At 42.4% G+C, this 21,546-nt stretch overlaps 2 protein-coding genes across 2 annotated transcripts; one reads left to right on the forward strand and one right to left on the reverse strand.

Annotated features, from left to right (window-relative positions):
* The first annotated feature begins 4,674 nt into the window (after nucleotides 1–4,674).
* GNG5 (G protein subunit gamma 5) lies at nucleotides 4,675–10,137 on the forward strand. The gene is made up of 3 exons (XM_075615666.1): nucleotides 4,675–4,836; nucleotides 8,096–8,247; nucleotides 9,883–10,137. The coding sequence occupies exons 1-2, from the start codon at nucleotides 4,675–4,677 to the stop codon at nucleotides 8,219–8,221; spliced, it is 288 nt and encodes a 95-aa protein (XP_075471781.1). The 3' UTR covers nucleotides 8,222–8,247; nucleotides 9,883–10,137.
* A 182-nt stretch (nucleotides 10,138–10,319) lies between these two features.
* RPF1 (ribosome production factor 1 homolog) lies at nucleotides 10,320–21,546 on the reverse strand. The gene is made up of 11 exons (XM_075617145.1): nucleotides 21,495–21,546; nucleotides 21,337–21,410; nucleotides 18,921–19,241; nucleotides 17,502–17,558; nucleotides 16,311–16,391; nucleotides 15,413–15,508; nucleotides 14,275–14,428; nucleotides 13,620–13,702; nucleotides 12,215–12,396; nucleotides 11,045–11,171; nucleotides 10,320–10,787 (listed from the first exon to the last, which is right to left on the reverse strand). Exons 1-11 carry the CDS (start codon nucleotides 21,544–21,546, stop codon nucleotides 10,746–10,748), a joined length of 1,269 nt encoding a protein of 422 aa, XP_075473260.1. The 3' UTR covers nucleotides 10,320–10,745.

The raw sequence follows: 21,546 nt of genomic DNA on the forward strand, positions 1-21,546 counted from the left end.
TCTTCTGCTATCACTGCCTGAAAACTCTGGATTGTTGTAAGTAGGATTCCGGTTTTACACACAGGATCCTAGACCTGCTCCATAGTTCACTGCCATTTTTTAGTAATTGTTCTAATAAATCTGTTATATTGTCAGCCTTTCTGTCAGTGTTGTTAGTGGTGTATGTCTTGTGTGTGTGTGTGTTACATGTTTCAGATATGCAGTGTCACGCTATGATTTCTCTCTTTATCTTCCCTGCATTATATATCACGGTTGCTGCTGTGGAGCCTGCTGTCTAGCAACTGGATCACCTGTACTGGACAATGCAGCACATCTTTGGACTTATTTTCCTTTTTGGACATTTGAGGCGCCGGTCTGTATTGTTTTCTCTACATACAGAACTTTGTTTTGATGCATTGCTCCATTTTCTGCATGCATCAAATATAAAAAAGTGACATCAATTATTAGTCAGAAGAGTGTACGCCACTTCAAATGAGATTATTTTGGTGCAAATACAATATAAAAAACTGACGCACCAGGACAGAAATAGTTTTTAGTATTTTAATCAGTTTATCACCATATTGTTCTTTATGTTTTGATTGTATTCGCTATGTGTTTTTTTTATTATCCTCATGTATAAAATTAGAATTTAGATTAATATGTTTAGATTTCATGTTATGTCTATCTGTTGACCTTGTTTAACTAATTAATTAGGGCATTGAGGATATTGACAGACTCATCAAATGGGATGTTCTTTGAAGCGCAGCCCTGATTGGTTAGTGGATAGTATTTAGACACTATCATTCAGTGTCATGCAACTACTGACATCTGGCGAAGCTGACTTGCGAAACGCGTAGAGTCTTGGTAGGTGACTTCACCACGTGTAGACGCCGACCTCGAGCGTTTGGAACGCGGAAGTGGAAGGACCGCAGGGAGCTGTATTTGCAACAGCCGTCGTGCAGGAACCTCCATTTGACCGCCACACTCCTGACTCCAATCGCCGGAGACCCATCTAGCTGCTATTGTACAATGTCTGTACCCTGGGTCCACATGTGAGTTGCCAATTGTACTTGCTAGTGTGATACTATGTTAATACACTGTGACCCTGTGCACAATTTCGTTTCTCTGTGTTTCTTGCATCCACGTGTGAGTTCCTGCCATCCTGACGGATACCGTAAACTCAATTTACACCATTAAGAACACCACAACGAAGGATTTCCTTTTGGGATACAATGCTTGTTTACCTTTATTGAAAATGTGAGTGTACAGTTTTGTGGTACTACATTTTTCAAGCCATTGCCTATTCTACACAGAATTGCACTATTTTTGTGTTTTTCTCTTATTTTATGCACCTACCGGTCTCCTGTGCTCCCCGTACTCTTCATCATCATACCTATGCAAGTGGAAGGAAAGAGAGAAGGGATTAGACGTGCAGTGCCCCAGACTGAGAAAGAATGTATAGTGTATACTGCTAGGTCTTTAAAAACACCAATAATAACCAATTTAGGAGCCAGCACTGCTTCGAGTGACTCATACTCCTTTTGCATATTAGCGTATGCGTGTGTAAGAATGGATGGTCGCTTTATCACATTTTTCCAGTGGAGGAAAAAAAAAGGAGTGCAAGATTTTTTTTAAATTAACTTATCTCACTAGTCAACCTTAAAACAAAGTATAACACAAACCAAGACAAGAAAAACGTCTGCGTCTGTGGGGAGAAGGGTAGTAGCATTGATTCATACTCGTGTTCAGCAGCCCCCCTATGCGGGGGGCCACCTTGACTGGGGGGCAAGGCCCTCCCTCACGTCCCAGGGCTCCTTGGCCGCTCCCCTTCCCGCCGGCGCGAGCAGGGGGATGAGGTGACCAGGGGGCGGGATGGGGAGGAGCGGGGAGAGGAACCGCCATTCTGCTCCTAGCTAGAATTCTTCCCACCCGTCCCTTGTTGATGAGGTGTTAGCTGTTAGCATCAGTGTTTGGCCACTCGTGTTTGGTCAACGAGTAGAGTTAACAGCCACCATTGTTTGCTACAAGTACATTGCCTGTGAATATTGTAACATGTATCATTGTTATGTTACAGTGTGAAGTCGATGTACTTTCGCAAAGGAAAACGAAAAGGACTGAAGTTCCTCAAGCAGGGGTGAATTTGACCAGGTGGTCTCTGTTGTGGCGGCAGTGGGGGGGGGGGGGGAGCAGGGTAAGTGCTTGTCCTTGCCAGATGGGGCTCGGGCTGATAAAGCCCGGTGGGAGTGGCGGGATGGTGGAGTCATCTGAAGTGCCTTCCGGGAGCCCACTCGCGACAACGGCTGGGTCACATGGGCCCGGCTTGAGGTTTATGGGGTCAGCGGTTCAAGGACGTCTGACCTTTCACCCGTTAAATGCACTCTGGCTGGGGACTGGAATTTACTCAATTATTTAATAAACGAAGCCACTGCCTTTTATACCTCCAGCTCCAGTCGCTGTGATTATTTGTATGTGCCTATGTGAGTACTGGGTAACGAGGGGAGCTCCCTCGCAGCCTCCCTGGGCAAGCTGCCCGTCTAGCCGCCTTCATTACCTTGTTTTGCTCGCATACTCCTCACCTAGCTCAAAGTCTCAAGCAATAGATGAGCCAGCTAATCTTTTATTACAGCTCTATGCTAAAGAGAATGGTTGTATTGTATTAGAAACTCAAAACCAGAAGTAATTCAGCTGTTTAGTGACTGTGAGGAAGGTGGTAATTCTAGCTCTGTCTCACGTGTCGCTTCCGTATCAAAGACACTGAACGAATGAATCACACATTTCATGATCTGTTATGCATCATTTATATTTTCCCACTAATAAACCCACTACCGGCACTGCCACCTATTGTAAATTGATACTGACACTCGCCCTAACTAATAAGGAGACTCCGGGACCTGTTTGAAAAATCTTTATAGAGAAATCTGAAGTGTATTATTTTTGTTTTAAATTACGTGAGGCGTGCAGTTTGTAGCTGATTTTCACACTACGTGAACTAACGCGGCCAATGTTTGTATTCCATTTACAGATGGTGGAAAGCGAAAGGCCAGCTCATTTATTCCAATGCATTTGCAAATGAGACCCGCCACACTGCACATATCTAACTTGTACTTATAATTGTGCATCGCTATGTAATAACTGGTACTAATTATTGTGCATCTCTATACAATAACTGGTACTTATTATTGTGCATCTCTATGCAATAACTGGTACTTATTATTGTGCATCTCTATACAATAACTGGTACTTATTATTGTGCGTCTCTATACAATAACTGGTACTTATTATTGTGCGTCCCTATGCAATAACTGGTACTTATTACTGCGCATCTCTATACAATAACTGGTACTTATTATTGTGCATCTCTATACAATAACTGGTACTTATTATTGTGCATTCTATGCAATAACTGGTACTTATTATTGCGCATCTCTATGCATAACTGCTACTTATTATTGCGCATCTCTATGCAATAACTGGTACTTATTACTGCGCATCTCTATACAATAACTGGTACTTATTACTGCGCATCTCTATGCAATAACTGGTACTTATTACTGCGCATCTCTATACAATAACTGGTACTTATTATTGTGCATCTCTATACAATAACTGGAACTTATTATTGTGCATCTCTATGCAATAACTGGTACTTATTATTGCGCATCTCTATGCAATAACTGGTACTTATTATTGTGCATCTCTATGCAATAACTGGTACTTATTATTGCGCATCTCTATGCAATAACTGGTACTTATTATTGCGCGTCTCTATGCAATAACTGGTACTTATTACTGCGCATCTCTATACAATAACTGGTACTTATTACTGCGCATCTCTATGCAATAACTGGTACTTATTACTGCGCATCTCTATACAATAACTGGTACTTATTATTGTGCATCTCTATACAATAACTGGTATATATTATTGTGCATCTCTATACAATAACTGGTACTTATTATTGCGCATCTCTATGCAATAACTGGTACTTATTATTGTGCATCTCTATGCAATAACTGGTACTTATTATTGCGCATCTCTATGCAATAACTGGTACTTATTATTGTGCATCTCTATGCAATAACTGGTACTTATTAGTGTGCGTCTCTATGCAATAACTGGTACTTATTATTGTGCGTCTCTATGCAATAACTGGTACTTATTATTGTGCATCTCTATACAATAACTGGTACTTATTACTGTGCGTCTCTATGCAATAACTGGTACTTATTATTGCGCGTCTCTATGCAATAACTGGCACTTATTGTGCGTCTCTATGCAATAACTGGTACTTATCATTGCGCGTCTCTATACAATAACTGGTAATTATTACTGTGCATCTCTATGCAATAACTGGTACTTATACACACAGCCTCTGTCACTGCCCCTGTGGTATGCAGAATAACATCATGTAACTGTGCTGTACATAGCTGTGTCCCCTGCCTCGCAAGGACTTCCCTCTCCTACATTACACACTGTAATGTCACTGTGAGCACAGCAGGAATAGAGCGGTAACAAACATCTCACTGGCAACACCAAGCACACCCACTTATGTGGCGCGCGCCTGCTCTTCAGCGGCCACGCGCCCTGGCACGCGCTGTGAGCCCACGCGCGCTTCCACCGCGCATACGCAGTCCTGGGCTTGCGCTCTTCCCGCGCATGCGCAGTCCTGGGATCGCGCGCTCTCCCCCCCGGGCATGCGCAGTCCTGAGCTCGCGCTCTCAAGAGACCGGAAACTTGTGAGGAACAGGAAAAGTTTATCGCGCATAGAGGAGACGATGTCGGGAACTGCGAACGTGTCGGCCATGAAGAAGGTGGTGCACCAGCTGCGGCTGGAGGCCAGCCTGAATCGGGTGAAGGTGAGAGGGAGGCGACGGCTAAATATGAGGCGCTGATGGCAGCCGTTACCGGGTGTCCCTGCCCGTGGCCCGCCTGTTACCGGGGTCTCTCCCCTCCCAGGGACCCGCCTCCCCGGGGCCCGCCCGTTACCGGGGGTCACTCCCCGGGGCCCGCCCGTTACCGGGGGTCACTCCCCGGGGCCCGCCCGTTACCGGGGGTCACTCCCCGGGGCCCGCCCGTTACCGGGGGTCACTCCCCGGGGCCCGCCCGTTACCGGGGTCTCTCCCCGGGCCCGCCCGTTACCGGGGGAGGTTATCTGGGGTCAAGGAAAAAGTAGTGTGGGGGTGTACACCCCACTCGGTTATAATAAATAGAGGGACAGAGCGCCCGTGTTCTTCTCCCTGCTATCTACCTAAAACCATTGACACAGAACAAAATGGAAGATATTTTTTTAGTATTTTTAATCCAGGACGCTGAAAAATTATTCAATTTCCAGTCTCTATTATTATTATGTGGTCGGATTTACTAAAGGATTAGTTTTACTTGGTAGTGCCTGCACAACCCCCCCCTTCCCCAAATCTTTAGGTGTCTTCCCCCTTCCCTCAGTGACTCTTCTAGGCCTTCCTGAACCCCCACATCCCCCCTTCTTCCAAAAGTAATTTTTCCTTTTGTACAAACTATTATTCCCTTGTTTGAGAATTAATCTGCCCCTCTCCCCCCTCCACAACCTACACAAACCCCCTCGATATTTAAAGCTGCAGTTCCGTCTTTTTTTTTTTTAATGTTTTTACTTCAATAGTTTCATGTGGGCAATCTCTAATTACCTAAAGAACTGTATAGCTGCCGGTCAATTCGTTCTCCGTCTATTGATCGGCAAAGTTTGGCGACATCTTTAAATATGGGGAATGTAAATCGTTGCTATAGGAACAAGCATGCTTGTTAAAATAGAATACAAGAAATTTGGTCTTTCAAAGTTTGTTTTTTTAAAACAGAAAATGCTAAAAGTATTTTTTCTTACTACAGAACTGATTTATTAAAATAAACACACATGCAGGATATTGCCTGAACTGCAGCTTTAATATTGAAAAGCTATTTATATAAAGGTATCTCCATTGCTTTGAATTGGGATGTAATGAAGATGCCTGCCTGCTACTGAGTTACAATAATTGCCATCAGCACAGTGCAGACTTGTACAGAACACTGGAGCTGCACTAATGCATTCTGTGATGCTTTCGCTCACACTGACACTAGATATCATCACGTTTAATAAAATTGCGCAATGTTACAAACCACTCCAACCCTAACATAATTTTTATTTCTGTTAATCTGACCCTATGTATGTATTCTGTTTCCACATAATGTGGGTACTCCGCCACCCCCAAAAAAGAGAAGACGTGTGTTTTTCATTGCCGGCACAAACTGTCTAGTTACAACGAAGATCCTGCTTGGTGTATTGTACTCCTCTTCCTCATTTATCTTGTTTACTGTTCACTACTTGTGTACTTACAGGGAGGGGACGTCTCTAGTTTCCAAGCTAATGTGTCTGGGCAATAACATTGCTCACTAACAATAGTGATACATTTATTATGAGTAATATTTATTACAATACACATATGTTCAATAAGACTTAAAAAAAATTAACTCCATGTCAAATATAATTTAGCTTTAACATTTATTCCAAGTTAAAAGTGATTTTTTTTTTTTTTTTTTTTTAATACATCTAATTAAAATATATAATACATCTTTATTTTAGCCTGTTGCTGAACATTGAGGGGTGGTTAGGAGAGGGTTGAGAATGGGGAAAACTGATCCTTGACAACTGCACTCGGTTGACCCAGAGGATCGGTTCTGGGACCACTTTTACTTTGCTGCCTCAGAAGGTAGATCTGCTATGTCCAACTGCATGTCACAAAAATGTCAATGCCCATGGGTGACCGCTTTAACATTTCAGTATTTAATTTATTACGTGATTTATTACGATCTTATTGAAATTGCCTAACCTCTAGATCAGTGGTTCCCAACTTTATTTATTATTATTCATAAACCCTGGTTTTAAAAAAAAAACTTCTTCTTTTGCAAACCCAAATATGTTAAAAATTAATGATCAAACACTTGGATGTATTGCCATAAATGGAATATTATACTCATCTTGGTGTCTTGGGCTGCCCTTATCGTGCCGGCGACGCAACCGTTGCGTCAAAACAAATGCATTGTCGCCGGCACTTATAGTGCACTAGACGGAGCGACAGTGCTACCAAAAATCTGGTCACTGATATATTTGTTTTTTTCGCCGACTATTTCCTCTTGCGGCTAATTGGTAGCTTCTCTGTCCCTCTGCCCTCCCCCTTTTCTGACACAACTGGCCTTGTAGCCAGCGACGTTGACTATATTTGAAATATAACTTTCGCGCTGGTGACGTCATCAGTCGCGTCGCTGGCACTAAGCGCGGCCTAAGGCTGCGTCCACGCTGCTACTTGGCGCGGTCAGCACAATCAATTTAAATCTGTCTGGCCACACTCACACGGCCTGTGAGCGTGCACAAAAGTTCGCGGGCACTGGGCACTTGCCGAGACAGATTAAATTGAGTTTGAGGCATGCTGAGGGGTCACATGACCTCAGCCTATCAGCACCAGTCACTGTTAGGCCATGTGTGCCCTTCTCTTTCCCCCCCCCCCCCCCCCCCCCCCTCCCCCACACACACCAAAAAAGTTGCTGAATGTTCATGCTTGGAGATTTGGTGACGGTCACCACTCCAAGCAGCCAACCATTTTTATTCCTGTGAATGTTGATGTTCAGGTCTTCAGTTACAAATCACTAAAGCTTTTGCTAAATGCTTCTATTACCTTCCTGGAATTATTTATGGATTTAAAGACTTGGTTTGTTTGCTACTTTAACAACAAACATGATGATTTCTCTGCATTATTGTTTTAAATGTTCAAGAGAACATTTCATTGTTTATTGGCAACATTTTGAATGGACGAAAAACCTTGTTTACAGGCAACAGTTTGAGGAATTTCTCCAATTTGTTCTTTAACCAATTTAGTTGGGAAAATGCCAGCTTGCTTTCATTAATTCGGTCACTCCACTCATACTTATGGACCTTAATCTTCCTATCATACCTTTAAAAAAAAAAAAATACCATCTGACAAATGTTCTTGCTCACATGTAGTTAACACCCCCCCCCCCCCCCAAAAAAACTCAACATTTTAGCACAGATAACATTGATCAGAAATGTATTAACTTTTTTTTTTTTCCTTTCTCTCTCCCCCCAATTTACAGGTTTCTCAGGCTGCTGCGGATTTAAAGCAGTTCTGTTTGCAGAATGCCCCACATGATCCCCTACTAACTGGAGTCTCCTCCAGTACAAATCCTTTCCGACCCCAAAAAGTCTGTTCCTTCCTGTAAACAAGTTTCTGTTTTTCTTTTATATGGTAAGTCAACAACAAATGCAACTACCCTGCTCCATTTCCAGGCCATCTATGAAATGTTAGTACCTGAGCAGGAGCATCCAAATCCTACTCAAATATAGCTCTTTTTACAGAATCCGAACGGGGGCTACCCCGGAGCTAAACGGCAATTTTTAGCTCTGGAGACCTTCCAACTCCAAAGATGTGCCAGTATTCCTGGTCCCATTTGAGAAATCAATATGGCTATCATCCAATCTCCTCCCATGTGATAGTAGGAAGCAGTAATGTCACCAGAGCTAAATATAACTGTTTAACTGCTGGGGCTCAATTGTCTTTGGAAATTATGGCAAATAGCAGATAAGTAACAATAGAATTCTTATACTTTATACAATAGTCGTGCACCTAGATCAGAGACGACAGCCCAGTCTGGTTTCTAGGACTTGAACCTAGATACACACTCTCATTCACACTCTTTTCTAGGACTTCAACTTAGATTTCCTGACTCGCATCCAGACTCAGGAATACCTGTTAAACACTTAGGGACCTAAACCCTTAACTTCAGTCACAATTTAACAAAGAGATTCCCAGAGGGGGGGGGGTGAGATATCACATATACTCACCACCCAGTGGGAATCCCATTACTAACACCAGTTGTAAGGTTCTTGCCAGTTACAATGAGCTAGGGACTTCAGGTTGTCCTGGGCACCTGAACAGAATTGCAAAAAAATAGTGTGTGTGTGTGTCACACAGACAAAGCTCAGTGCTACATCCATTAACACAGATGCACTGTACAGTGCCTTATTTTAGCATTGGGCCCCTTGAGATGTGGTCTGCCTTGGAGGGGCTCAAGGGCTTACAACACTTTGGCCAAAGGGTTAAACTGAAAGACCATTTTATTCAAAAGATATCTATACACATACACAGTACCGTGTATCTGTTAATGGATGTAGCACTGAGCTCTGTCTGTTTCATGTTCTGTCTCTGGTTTTAAATGTCCTGGGCACCTGTAAAGGTTTTTAAACTCAATACGGGCTGGGGACCTCAGGTCAGCCAGCTGTGACTGGAAACAGTGTTGCTCTGCCCAGGGAGACTTAACCATGCCCTGGGCTGATTTCGATCTGCTGATGTATGAGTACTTGGGAAATGAAGAAAAAGACCGTGATTCTGATTCTTCAGCTCAACTTTATTGGAGAAAAGCAATACTATTTATACAGAGAAATAAGGTGTTAATTGGAGGCGTAACAATAGTAGCATATTACTAAATAACAGCTCTTTCTGGGGAATTTCCATTTAGCCTTGGTTACTGTAAGCAAAACTTGCGGTTAAGGCGATTCTAAGGAAAACACAGTACTGGTGTCCAGCCAACAGAACAGTGCTGCTTTTCTGACAATATCTAGCGAAAGCTGATAAAACTGCCTGCATGTTTGGAGGTCGTTTTCTGCTTTCATATATAAAAGTTCAAGCAGACAAGATGGAGATTATGTTACACCCTTTCAATTAGTGTATACTGTACTTGATGTAACAGTGTCCAGTATTTGTGAAATGGATCTTCTGGAGGTGCCATCAGAAGATGGTTTCACTTTTACAAAGTACTGTCTGTACTACTTAGAACATTCGATTTGGCAGCTAACCATTGTTTTATTTATTTTTTCCTTTCAGATTGTTACTAACTTTCTTAACTGAAGTTTGCTGGGTCACACATGGTGACTATCAAAAGGAGTGGCGTGGTTTTGAGCCTGTACAAAGCTTAGCCTTGGGACGTGCCAAGTTTTTTACTGTAAATTTCGATCCTCAAGCCTTAACATCTACCTCTCCGTTTGAGCTATTTGAAATATGCATTTGTTTCTTAACTTCAAAAGAATCTGTTTTTATACACTGGTAATGACTAACTACAATAAATGTATTACATTTTAATATTTGCTTTTTTTTATGCCAACAAAGCATACAACCATGTTATCTAGGAGAGGCTTACAATAACTGTCAGTTCATGATCACTTCAGTCAGAAATACCGGGATCTCAATGGGGTAGATCCAGTGTCCTATGGGTTAGTGTGGCAGCTCTGTGAACACCCCTTTGTCAATAAGGCAAGACACAGTGGGATTTTACCAGTCCTTTATGAAAATAACTCATTTCAAATACAACTTGAATGTAAAGAATTGGAAACTGAGGAGCAGTTTGTAAAGGCTCTGATCCCCAAGTGATCTGAGCTCATGTGTCCAAGGTTTGTATGGCTCTTATCTGCTATAAGAGATGTAGATGAGTTTTTGTAAATAAATTGCAGTGTAGCAGACAGCTGGCTCCTGTGCCCAGAAAGTCATTGGTGTTTATTAGGGAGAAGAGTCCACGTCTCTGCTCCGTGTAACTGGGGCAAATATCGTTTCTTTGGTTGTACAATTTATATTTCCAGTTTGAGATGGTAATCTCAGCAGCTAAAGTAAGTTCAGACAAAGCCTTCTGCAGTCTGGGACTGTCCGCAGCATTCAGTTTCTGGTCAGAGTAACAACCTGTGCGATGTGACCATTTACAGGTGGAATTTTCTTCGACTCGTGTCCATTTCGTGTCGCTGCAAAGTACACATTGTAGGTTAGTGTATGGTATTGTACTATACATCACAATAGGAACGAGGAAAGCTTACACCTTACTAATTTAGATGCTGGAATTTTAGTAAACCGTGGACTAAAACACAATCCTCATGGGTCTATTTAATTTGAGGCTGGATATGTTTATCATAACAGAAGGTTATCTTCAGTAAGAACTGACTGGGTATGAAAGTCAAGAGCATCAAACAATGTACACATTAACGAGCAGCAAGGAGCATACCTTATGAACCCACTCATACTCTCCATACTTGGAATCGAAAGTTCCTTTTTGAAGAGACCTCAGTTTCAATGTGAAGCGTGGCCCAAGTTCTTGAATTCCGACTTTCTTTTCACTCTTAAAAATGTACCTGTAAATGGTAAAAACATAATATTTTGTAAAATACATCTCGCAAAAATAAATAAATCTACATCTCACCCCAGCAGGACACTTAGAATAACCACCCACCCCAACATCAGCACAGGTTTGCTAATTCATTGTTTGTCCCTTCAATCTGCTCTGTGGTACTCCACTGTGAAAGGTTGAGTCCCAGCCTTTATTTAAAGAAGCAGCAGCATCAGACCGTGGGAAGAATGAAAGAGGCTTTTGCTGTTCTCTGAACCTTCTTTTTATTAGGTGTACAACAACCAGTTCCCCCAGCGTGATGTCTCCATGCCGAGAGTAGCCAGCAATATCTGCATTAGAAAGTTTGCATCCTTTCACAGACATCCTCATATCACATAACAGCAACAAGGAATGCAGAAAAAGAACAACCTCCTATCACACAGCAACAACAAGGACTGCAGCAGACCCAGGGAAAGAAACCCCCTCCCTTTTATTACTGGTTAATTTGGACCAAACCAAATTAAGTAGACACACAGGGGAGTTGTCTCCCCAAAACTTACACAATTTGCAAACATAATACACTTCACACAACATACAATTTTCTATAGCAAGCCCCAAAACAGTACCTTTTACAAACATCCCATGCATGTCTTTACTCTGCAAAATAAATGACATTCAGTATCACTTACTTTAATTCCCCCCTCCATACCATGGTATAATCCACCCTGAATGGTATGCAGGAAGGAAACGCCCTTTTCCTTTTTAACAGAGACTGCCCATGGCTGTGTAACATCAAACTGTGTTTAACTCCAACCAGACCTGTATTGTACTGACTGACCTCAGGACACCACATTAAAAGGTTAGTAAAGTTTCAGATAAAGGAAACAAAAAAAAAAAAAAGGATCGCTGGGCCCAGCAAAAAAAAGACAGAAACAGAATGAAAGAAAAGATAAAGTGGTGCATATGATGCCAGAAAGCAAACATGCATTTAACTTCTACAAAAGTGCAAGCAGCCCTGTCACATCCACAGAAGGGTTCACATCCATCTCCTAAGTAGAGGCAACATACCTGTGATATCGAAAAAATATGTAGTCCCGCTGATTGTGCAAAGTTGCCACCTGTCTTCCTGTAAACTGTGGATCATGTGGAAAGAGAGCAGCGAACATCCGACCAATGGAGTGGCCCAGTCGTGTTGTGAAGTTATTTAAAATGACTTCGGGTTTGTGCTCTGTTGGTTCTTTTCCTTTTCTCTGTAAATAATTACAAGGATTTACATTGAGATTCGTTTCATCAAGAGATGAGAATGCAAGCCACATTAAAAGTTCCACGTGCTTTTCACAAAATACATGTTAAGGATTATGACCGCCTTCTCCAATGAGTTTTGTACACCAAACCTTGGTGTGTACAGAGACCATTATTGAATTAATCTCAAATTCAACACCAGTCAAAAGCTGGGTGAATAAATAGAAATGTAAAACAAAGTAACTGCTCAACTAAGCTACTTTCTGGGAATAATAAAAGCACATACAGTGTGCTCAATGTAGAAGGGCCTGGGTGAAAAGGTCCAATGTCCAGCGGTCCCCTGGGGGGGAATACCTTGAATGTCAACAACAAAAAACGACAAGCACAGCTTGTATAAAAAAAACTATCACTATTACAAAGCTTAAAAAAATAAATAATATCACTCCTCACATGTAAGAAAACACCGTCGGGTATAGGGTCACTCAAGCGCAGCAACCGTAGAGAACGCATTCAGCTGGTCCCAGCTGAAATCAACACGATGGTTCCCCAGCTATCAGCGTCCAGACCTGGGTCCCAGAAGTGACGTCACACACACTCACGATTGTTCGCCTCCGATTTCACATCTCAGGCTTCAAGCAGTGGAAGCTGCTGCTCTCTCCCATCTGGATCGGTCTGCCGTCCGCCAACTTGGGGAATAGTTGTATCCCCCGACGAAGCAGAGTGCGAAACGCGTAGGGATAGAGAGAGTGGCACATTGGTGGGTGCCTAGAGCTAGGCCGCAGACCACTATTTCCCATGTTTGGCGGACGGCAGGCCGATACAGACAGGAGGAGAAAGCAGTAGCTTCCACTGCTTGAAGCCTAAGACGCGAGATGTCACTTCAAGGACGCTGATACTGGAGGAACCATTGTGTGGATTTCAGCTGGGACCAGCTGAATGCGTTCTACGGTTGTGCTCGAGTGACCCTATACCCACCGGTGTTTCTCACATGCGTTATGTTCGCTTAGTAATACAGTTTCTTATACAAGCTGTGCTTGTCTATTTTTTTCGTTTCTAAATACAAATGTATCTCACAAATGTTAGATTGAAAGTTTATGGGGGAAAAAAACACATACAACCATGAAAAGATCTGTGGCTAGTTTAACTGGCTAGAATCACCAAGTACCTTTGAGGTTTCAGATAATGTTTTAGTTGGTCCCCAGCAATGAGGTTAAAAAACAAAAACACTTACCTTTATTTCCTTACGCAGGCGCACATTACTCATTTTGAAATGAGCTGTTGGACCATCTGGTAAATGACTCAGAACAAGTCCATCTGGTATTTATGGGTTAAGGGACAACTAGTACAGCCAAAAACAAATATGCATTACCCCCTTAAATACGTCTCAGCCTGTCAACTACAGTGTTTGCTATACCCGTTTGACGTCAACAACTACTATAAAAATAAACAACCTTCATCTTAAACAGATGTCAGACCTTTACAAAAGATCAATGAAATTAAACCAATTATATGACTCACTTGGTTTCAAGTAAATTGCATCTGGGAGTTACATCCAACTATATTCGTTCCTATCCACTATAATGCATCAATCGGTGGTTGCACCAGGATTCTGGTACCCGTACCATGTATGTTTTCATATTTACAATAGTTAAACACCAATCTCACCGCCTGGTATTTGTATTTAAATATCCGTATTGTTTTGACCATGTACTAGAAAGTGTTTTGCCAATAGGGAGTAGGAAGCTAGTCTGTATATGTTTTCTCTATAGAGAAAGAATTTTGTAATTTGATAGTCTAGGTTTTACAAACTGTTACATTTCATTCACTAAGTTATGAGTCTTATACTTAACCAAAAAAACCTAACAAATGATCATTTTAAAGGATACTTGGCACCTTGCGATCTTCATTGAGGATAATCAGATCAGTGAAATCTCTTGCAGTACATTGCGGGATAATCTTTTTCAACGCAAGTCCTCTTCTGTAGTATACATGGGAGTTGGGAATTATGGAAGATAACTGTTCTGTGAACCTCACAGATCGCTGTAAAATAAAAGTACGAAAATATTATTCCTCAGCACTCACAAAACATTTGTTGTTATTGCAAGCTAAAAACAAGGTGATGTTTCAGGCAAGGAATAAGCCCCTTGTCAACCTGTAAAATAAATATAATTCTGAGTATTATTCATTGTTAATACTTGAACAAAATATTGTAATTATACATTTTTACCTAAGCTAGCAATCGTTTGGTGCTCCTGTTATAAATCTGTACAAATCCTGATTGTGGGCCTAACGAAATGGCCACATTATAACTTTGTGCTGCAGTCTGTGACATGCGGCAGCTGATATGTAACATTATATTACTAAGTGAAACACATTATTGTTACAGCTTTCAGAACAGACCATGTGCTGCTTGGAACACAGCAACAGATCTGTTTGCGATACTTTGTTGCCAAAGTGCAGAGCTCATAAAGATGCATGCCAGAGCCTGTTTTAAAAGTGGCTGGGACTTTTTAAATGATTGCTGTAGCAACCAAAGGATTTCAGAACATTAAAAACGTCATGGAGTTATAAAAATAATAATAATAAAAAAAGTTTACATGCAGACAGTATTATCTAATACTACAGAAACGATTAAAAAATAAATAGGGATGGGGGGGGGGGGGGGGGGAGTTTTCACGTTTTGCTGCTTTAAACCCGACAGAATAGGCAGCTATGTTTCAGCACGACATGCTTATATTTGCGAGTCTGGAGAATCGGGGTAAAGAGAAGAGGTGTATATAACCCCTTTAGCACTGATGTGACGAAATTAAAGCACAATACGCCATATTTGAACCATTGTGATCCCTGGCACAACGCTACCAGGAGCCGGTTATATGGATGGAAGCAAGAAAATATACATAGAGATTGTGAAGAAAACACAGAACAATAGGCATTAATGGGATAAATTAAAGTCTGGCATGAATCGCATCCAACAAATGGCAATGCTGATCAATAAATATGAAATCATTAAAAAATAAACTTTACCCCGCGAGGACGGTCGGATGTGGTGATCAGGATCTTGGGAGTGGTCTGTCTATTGAAGTAAGATGCAAATTCATCGGTAGCTTCATCAAATGCAACCTAAGGGAAACAATATCTGTACTGAATCGATACAAACTTTCCCAAACCGCAAGAGTCCGCAGTCACTTTCCGAATGTTCGTAGCAGTAATTCCCCCTAACCAGCCTTTCCTTTCATATATAGGATTGGGACCAGGGGGGCTCTTCTGAGCTGAACTGCTCTATTTTCCGCTGTGCAGTATTACTTTCTGGTTTTGGCTGTCCAATAGGAAGAGGATATTGTAGCGTCCTATTCCCGAGATTTGGCAGCCCCTTTGTTTCCCTGGAGGGAGACACACCCGGTAACTTCACTGATAAGTATCTTGAGAACTGCAAGGTCCCCGGATTGGAAAATAAGGGGGGGGGGGGGGTGGATGTGGCTTTAACCTACAATTCCATGCCACATTGGTCTATGTTTGCCAATTTTCAATATGACGGCTCACACAGCATTAGAAGGGTTAACAGGGTTAGAACTCTGGTTAATAAGTGTTACCTCTCCAGATAGCATCAAAGTGCATTTTGAAACAAAAATAAGAGTATTACCCGAACAGCAAGTTGTTACCCTATATAGTTGCCTGATCTAATTATCAAAACATTTACCTGACAAGAACGCAATATAACTTGTATTTTTTAGAATACAAATGATAAAATGATAGATTACGAAACAAGGTGCCCCCGAATTCTGCATCGATTATTAGTAAAGTGCAACGGAAGCAAAGAACCAAAACACAGGGGGAAGAGTCAAAGAACTATCTGGGAGGCTGCTACTTTGGGATTTTGGGATTACAAGTGTATCAGATATAACATATTATTGCCGTGAATTACCTCTTCATCAGCTGGGTCTACTGTGGTTTCATCATATATACGCTGGTTTTCAATTGTTTTGGGAACTGCTTTTGGAGGAGCCTTAGGGGAGGAAAACAAAGAAAAACTTATTAGGGAAAAGGGTATTCTGGCAAAATCAATAGAACATGACTAAAATATCAGACCAAAAACAAATATTTTTTAGAATAGGAATTCAAATGAACAGTTTCAGTGTATGAAATAACGTTCATGTAATGTTCAAGTTTGTTGTTATTTCACACAAAGTTGCACTGGATACTACCCAGATTTATCATTAAACATGAGACATCCAGTTGGGCTAAAACCACTCAAGATTTGAGCTGTTTTTGCATGGGAGATTTATAAGATAAGATTAATACACACACATTTTCCTCATCACATTAAGTTTTCTTGCTTGTTCTTTATATATCAATTCTTGACATTCCTGAGTAATTAAGATAGCATCATTTTCACATTTCCAACAATATTAATTGCATTGCTGAGTCTGTGCTCCTGGTTTCACTGTTCCACTGGACTTCAATTCCAAACTTTAAAGATGTTTATCTTCCAAATACTGTAAAAGAGGCCTGACAGAAGCAAGTCCCACGTCCACTTTTATTGGTACTGCAAGTACCAGGAAGCAGTCAGACTTTTACTGGCTGAAACCAGGGGAATGACAGCCGGGGAGAGAAAAAAATGAAGCCTAAAACATTTACAGTTTTTATCTGTACATTTTCTTTTAGAGATCTGGCAGCTGTGATTAGTGCTCTTTAGGTTAATCGTGTCCAACTTCCGTGGGAAATAAGCTTAGATATGTTTAGTGGGAGTGCAACGTCTGACTATCCAGCGCCATAAAACATCTTCATGCATTGGCTATGGTGCTTTTATTTCCTCTTGTGCTGTAGGAACAACACTGCCAGGCCTATTTCTCTCTGACGAAGCGCCAATCGTGGCGTGAAATGCGTAAGAGTTTTTCTTGTCTGCACCATGTTGTCCCAATAAAGAAGCTTTTTATTCTACTGGCTGTTATCCTGCAATATCCCTACAAGCACGGCTGTGCTCCGCTTTACCTACCTTTTCGGAGGATTACTCTCCATTTTGTAATAAAGATCAACAAATATGATCTGTCAAATTATGAAGTACACTATTCTAACCGTAGTGTTACACTCCAATTCAATAGGATGTATTTCTTACCTTGTCTCCAAGTGCTGCCCTCTCCTTCTTGCGCTTCTTCTTAATTGCTTGCTTTTCCTGTAAAATTTGAAGAAAGTCAAATTAGGCGATGCGAGGAAAACCCAGCAGTGAAGCAGTCTCGTGCTTTTAGAAGAGCAGCAGAATCTCTGGCCCTCTATACCAGGAGAATTATTTTACAGGTGCCATGTGGGACTTGTACAGTTCAAAAATAAATAAAAATGAACACATTAAAAACAAAACAGTGCCTGTAAATCAAAATGCTTTCATGGACAGACATTAAATAACTTTGGCTGGTCTGTTTTAATGACTTCATACTGAATCACACACAGGTGTAATATAAAAACAAAGGACAGTTTCATGACATTGCTGGTTTGGCATGAATGTATTTATTGCATTTTCATTAACCTCACATTAACCAGTAAACCATGATAAATACTTGGAAGCTTGTTGTTTCAGTCAAAACACATTTAAAATAAGGTTGCACCAGATCTGAAAATCAATCAAGTCGTCTTTTTTTTTTTATATATAAATTACATTACAAATATTTTAGACTGAAATTACCCCATTAAAAGTTGAATTACAAATACAACAGGGGCCGCAGAACTTCGATGAACATCCTGGCTGCATCCTAAGGCCTCAGTGACTGACAATACAGCTCAACCCCCTTATAACGCTGTGCTTGGGGTCCAAAGAATCACATCGCGTTATAAGCGGACCGTGTTAGAAATAATGTACAATTGTGTGCATTGTGCAATAAAGTATTTAAGACACCAATAATCGTGTTGCAAAGTATTCATAAATATGAAAATTGGGAGCCACACTTGCATCGCGTTATAAGCGGATTCGCGTTGTAACGGATCGCGCTATAATGGGGTTGAGCAGTTTTTAGGAAAGACACCTGAGAAATTAACAGATCAGACCAAGAGACCCCAGAACAAACACTACACTAGATTATCAGCAGTCTCAATTGAAATCAGTGTTTCCTGAAGCTCTTAAAGAGTTTTCCATACAAAAACAAAGCATTTCTCTCTTGCTCAGTTGGGCATAATTCAAGTCCATATAAACACTTCGTTTCAACAAATGATCTAGATTTCTTGGTCTATTATCAATGTAGCCGTTTAATATACTGTCCCAATATCATTAAAAGGACTCCAGGAATATAGCCCACAGCCTTTTGTTCTTTGGCGTTAATGTAGCCAGACCGTGACTGCCAGGCGGGGACCGCACTCGGGGGGGGTTGGGGGGGGAGGGGGACCCGCACTGAGGGGGGGGGAGAGCAGGTGGGGGATGTTAACCCCGTGGATGCCAGGCGGGGACCCGCACTGGGGGGGGGGGGGGTTAGCCCCGTGGATGCCAGACGGGGACCCGCACTGAGGGGGTTAACTTCCGGGCTGGCCGGGGTTTCCATGACTCCCATACCTTCCTCTTCTCCTGCTTCAGCTTCAGGAACATGAAGTGCCGGCGCTGCTTGTTCTTGATCTCGGACACGCTGAAGGTGGGAGGGAAGTGCGCCTCCTGCTCCCCGCCGGCGCCTCTCTCCTCCTGCGGGGCACTGGCCATTTTCTCGGCCAGCCCCGGCTTGCCCTTCATGTTCTTGCCTTTCTGCGCCCCCCCAGAGCCGGCCGCTCGCTGCATCTTCCCCTCGGCCACGTGAGGAGGAAAAGGGAGCTTCCGGCCTCCGATGAACCCACACTTCCGCTTCCGGGGCTCAGCTGCCCGGCTCCAGCTGACACGTGACTTCTGTGTGACGTCATGGAGACAGAGGGTCAATTGTGCAGGCCTGGCACAGCAACCTCCGCATACAGAGGAGGCTCACATTATAAAAGCTTTTCCATTAACCCCTCTGCTGCCAGAGGGACGGCACCAAGCCCTTTTTGGGGGTGGCCAGGTCCCACAGAGTGTTGTTTAGAGCAGAGATTTTAAGGACCAAACAGTGTGTCTGATGCGCCCCGCCTCACCCCACGCGCTCCACCCCACCCACTCAGTCCCACGCACTGCACTGACTCGTTTCGCCCCACACATTCCGCACCACCCCACGCACTCAGGACCATGCACTCCACCCGACTCGTTCCGCCCCACACATTCCGCCCCACACATTCCGCACCACCCCACACACTCAGGACCATTCACTCCACCTGACTCGCTCCACCCCATGTGCTCCGTCCCACCGCACGCAATCCACCCCACGCACTCAGGACCATGCAGTCCACCCGACTCGCTCCACCCCATGCGCTCTGTCCCACCGCATGCGCTCCACCCCACGCACTCCACCCAACTCATTCTGCCCCACGCACTCCGACCCACCCTATGCACTCAGGCCCACGCGCTCCGCCCCACCCCACACAATCAGTCACATGCACTCAGGCACACACACTCCTCCCGATGCACTCAGGGACACGCATTCAGCCTGACACACTCAGGCACACGCACTCCGCCCGCCGGATCTCTCCAATTTTTATATTTAAATATTTAATTTGTTGCTATATACCCAATAAAAGATTGTATTTGTTATGCTGGGGTGGCTATATGGGATCTAACACCCCACGGATTGAATATTTCCGGCCACATTACCAGCTGTATTAATTTGGTTAATATTGAGTGCAGTTAGGTGTCTTTTTTTGGTTGGTCTTCTCAACCTTCATCTTGTACAAATATTTAATTTGATGTAGAATCAAATGCTTTAAAAGAAGATCTGTTTACATAATCGCAAGATTATATATACACATGAAACCAGTTTGGGTGCATGCACAGAGCTGTAAAACACTCCCACTGAAGAGAAAAGTCAAACTCAAGCTTACTCAGCATAGGTCAATGCACTACATAGTTATCCAAAAGAAGGACACTGTTGAAAGTACAGAACATGCAGCTAATAAGATTGTTCATGTGGAAAATGCCCAGCTTCAAAAAGACCATACAACCAAAACATCAGCAACTTGACCCTCAAGAATTAAAAAAAAAAAGCAAAGCATGTTGGTCTGAGAGTGTTTAGAGTTTGGGAGGGGGTTGGGTGTCCATAATAATATATCGCTGTGCAGTTGTCTCAATAACTTGAACCACTTCTGCATACTGACAACTATTATAAAATAATGTATAACAGTCAGGGGGGAAACTATTTGCCACAGGATGGAGCTACATCATACAAGTGTCAGATTGTAAGAAAAGATTTCACACTCATTGCATACTATTGACGTTGTTGAGTACAGGCAACGTAATTCCCAAGTACTTTTTAGTTTTTAGAGCATTTGTTTTATGGACCAATAACTGCACAGGGCACAGGGGGTTCACAGGGGCACAGGAGGAGCTGAAGGAGAGAATGAGAAAGAATATGAGGGGTGTAGCAGATTAAAGAGGAAGGAGTTCAAAAAGCTGGTGTGCAGACAGGAAAAATACAAAGATTCTTTGCATCGGGCAGAGGGAGGCCATGCTCAAACTGCCCAAATTGTTAAAAGTTCACTATTTCCCTTTTTTAAAGTGGTAAATTAGCAGCCCTGCCATTTATTTTAACGTTTCATTGAATTTCCACAGCGAAATTAATCGACATTGTAATGCCCATTGACATTTATGCACTAAACAAACTTACTACTAATTTTTAGATAGAAGCAAATGTTTTCGCCAAACCAAAAAGGGTAAAATTCGCTGACGCGTGTGCAAAGAGTTTGCACATCTCTATTAATTATCCAGACAGAAGAGAAAGTTACACCAACAGACACCAGGGTATAAACGACACGTACTTGTTCATTCAGGAGCCAATCGCTATGAAGTGGTTATTGTAGTTACTAGTAGGGGGTGTTTAAAAGCAGCAGTCCCATCTGCCAATTAAAATTTTTTTACTTACCTGATCCGTGGTCCCCCGCCCACCAGAGACCCCTAATACATGAGCAGGTTTGTTCACCGTGCAAGAATACTTGCCTGGTGGACGCAAAATGACCACAGGGTCACACTCCCGCGGCCAAAAGAAGTTCCAACATCAAAACTTACGCACAAAAAACCTACAAATATCTTGGGAATCGTTGGGGTCCCAGGAGGTCATGGGACGAAGAATCAT

Source organism: Ascaphus truei, chromosome 10, assembly GCF_040206685.1.
Source record: "Ascaphus truei isolate aAscTru1 chromosome 10, aAscTru1.hap1, whole genome shotgun sequence".
In the NCBI taxonomy this organism is placed as follows: domain Eukaryota; kingdom Metazoa; phylum Chordata; class Amphibia; order Anura; family Ascaphidae; genus Ascaphus; species Ascaphus truei.

Excerpts from the sequence above, each read along its gene's own strand:
- GNG5 (XM_075615666.1), top strand. The coding sequence starts at position 4,675 with ATGCGCAGTCCTGAGCTCGCGCTCTCAAGAGACCGGAAACTTGTGAGG. Across the intron at positions 4,837-8,095 it reads CCAGCCTGAATCGGGTGAAG|GTTTCTCAGGCTGCTGCGGA; the intron begins GTGAGAGGGAGG and ends CCCAATTTACAG.
- RPF1 (XM_075617145.1), bottom strand. The coding sequence starts at position 21,546 with ATGATTCTTCGTCCCATGACCTCCTGGGACCCCAACGATTCCCAAGAT. Across the intron at positions 21,411-21,494 it reads CAACGATTCCCAAGATATTT|GCAAGTATTCTTGCACGGTG; the intron begins GTAGGTTTTTTG and ends TGCGTCCACCAG. Across the intron at positions 16,392-17,501 it reads GGGCAGCACTTGGAGACAAG|GCTCCTCCAAAAGCAGTTCC; the intron begins GTAAGAAATACA and ends TCCTCCCCTAAG.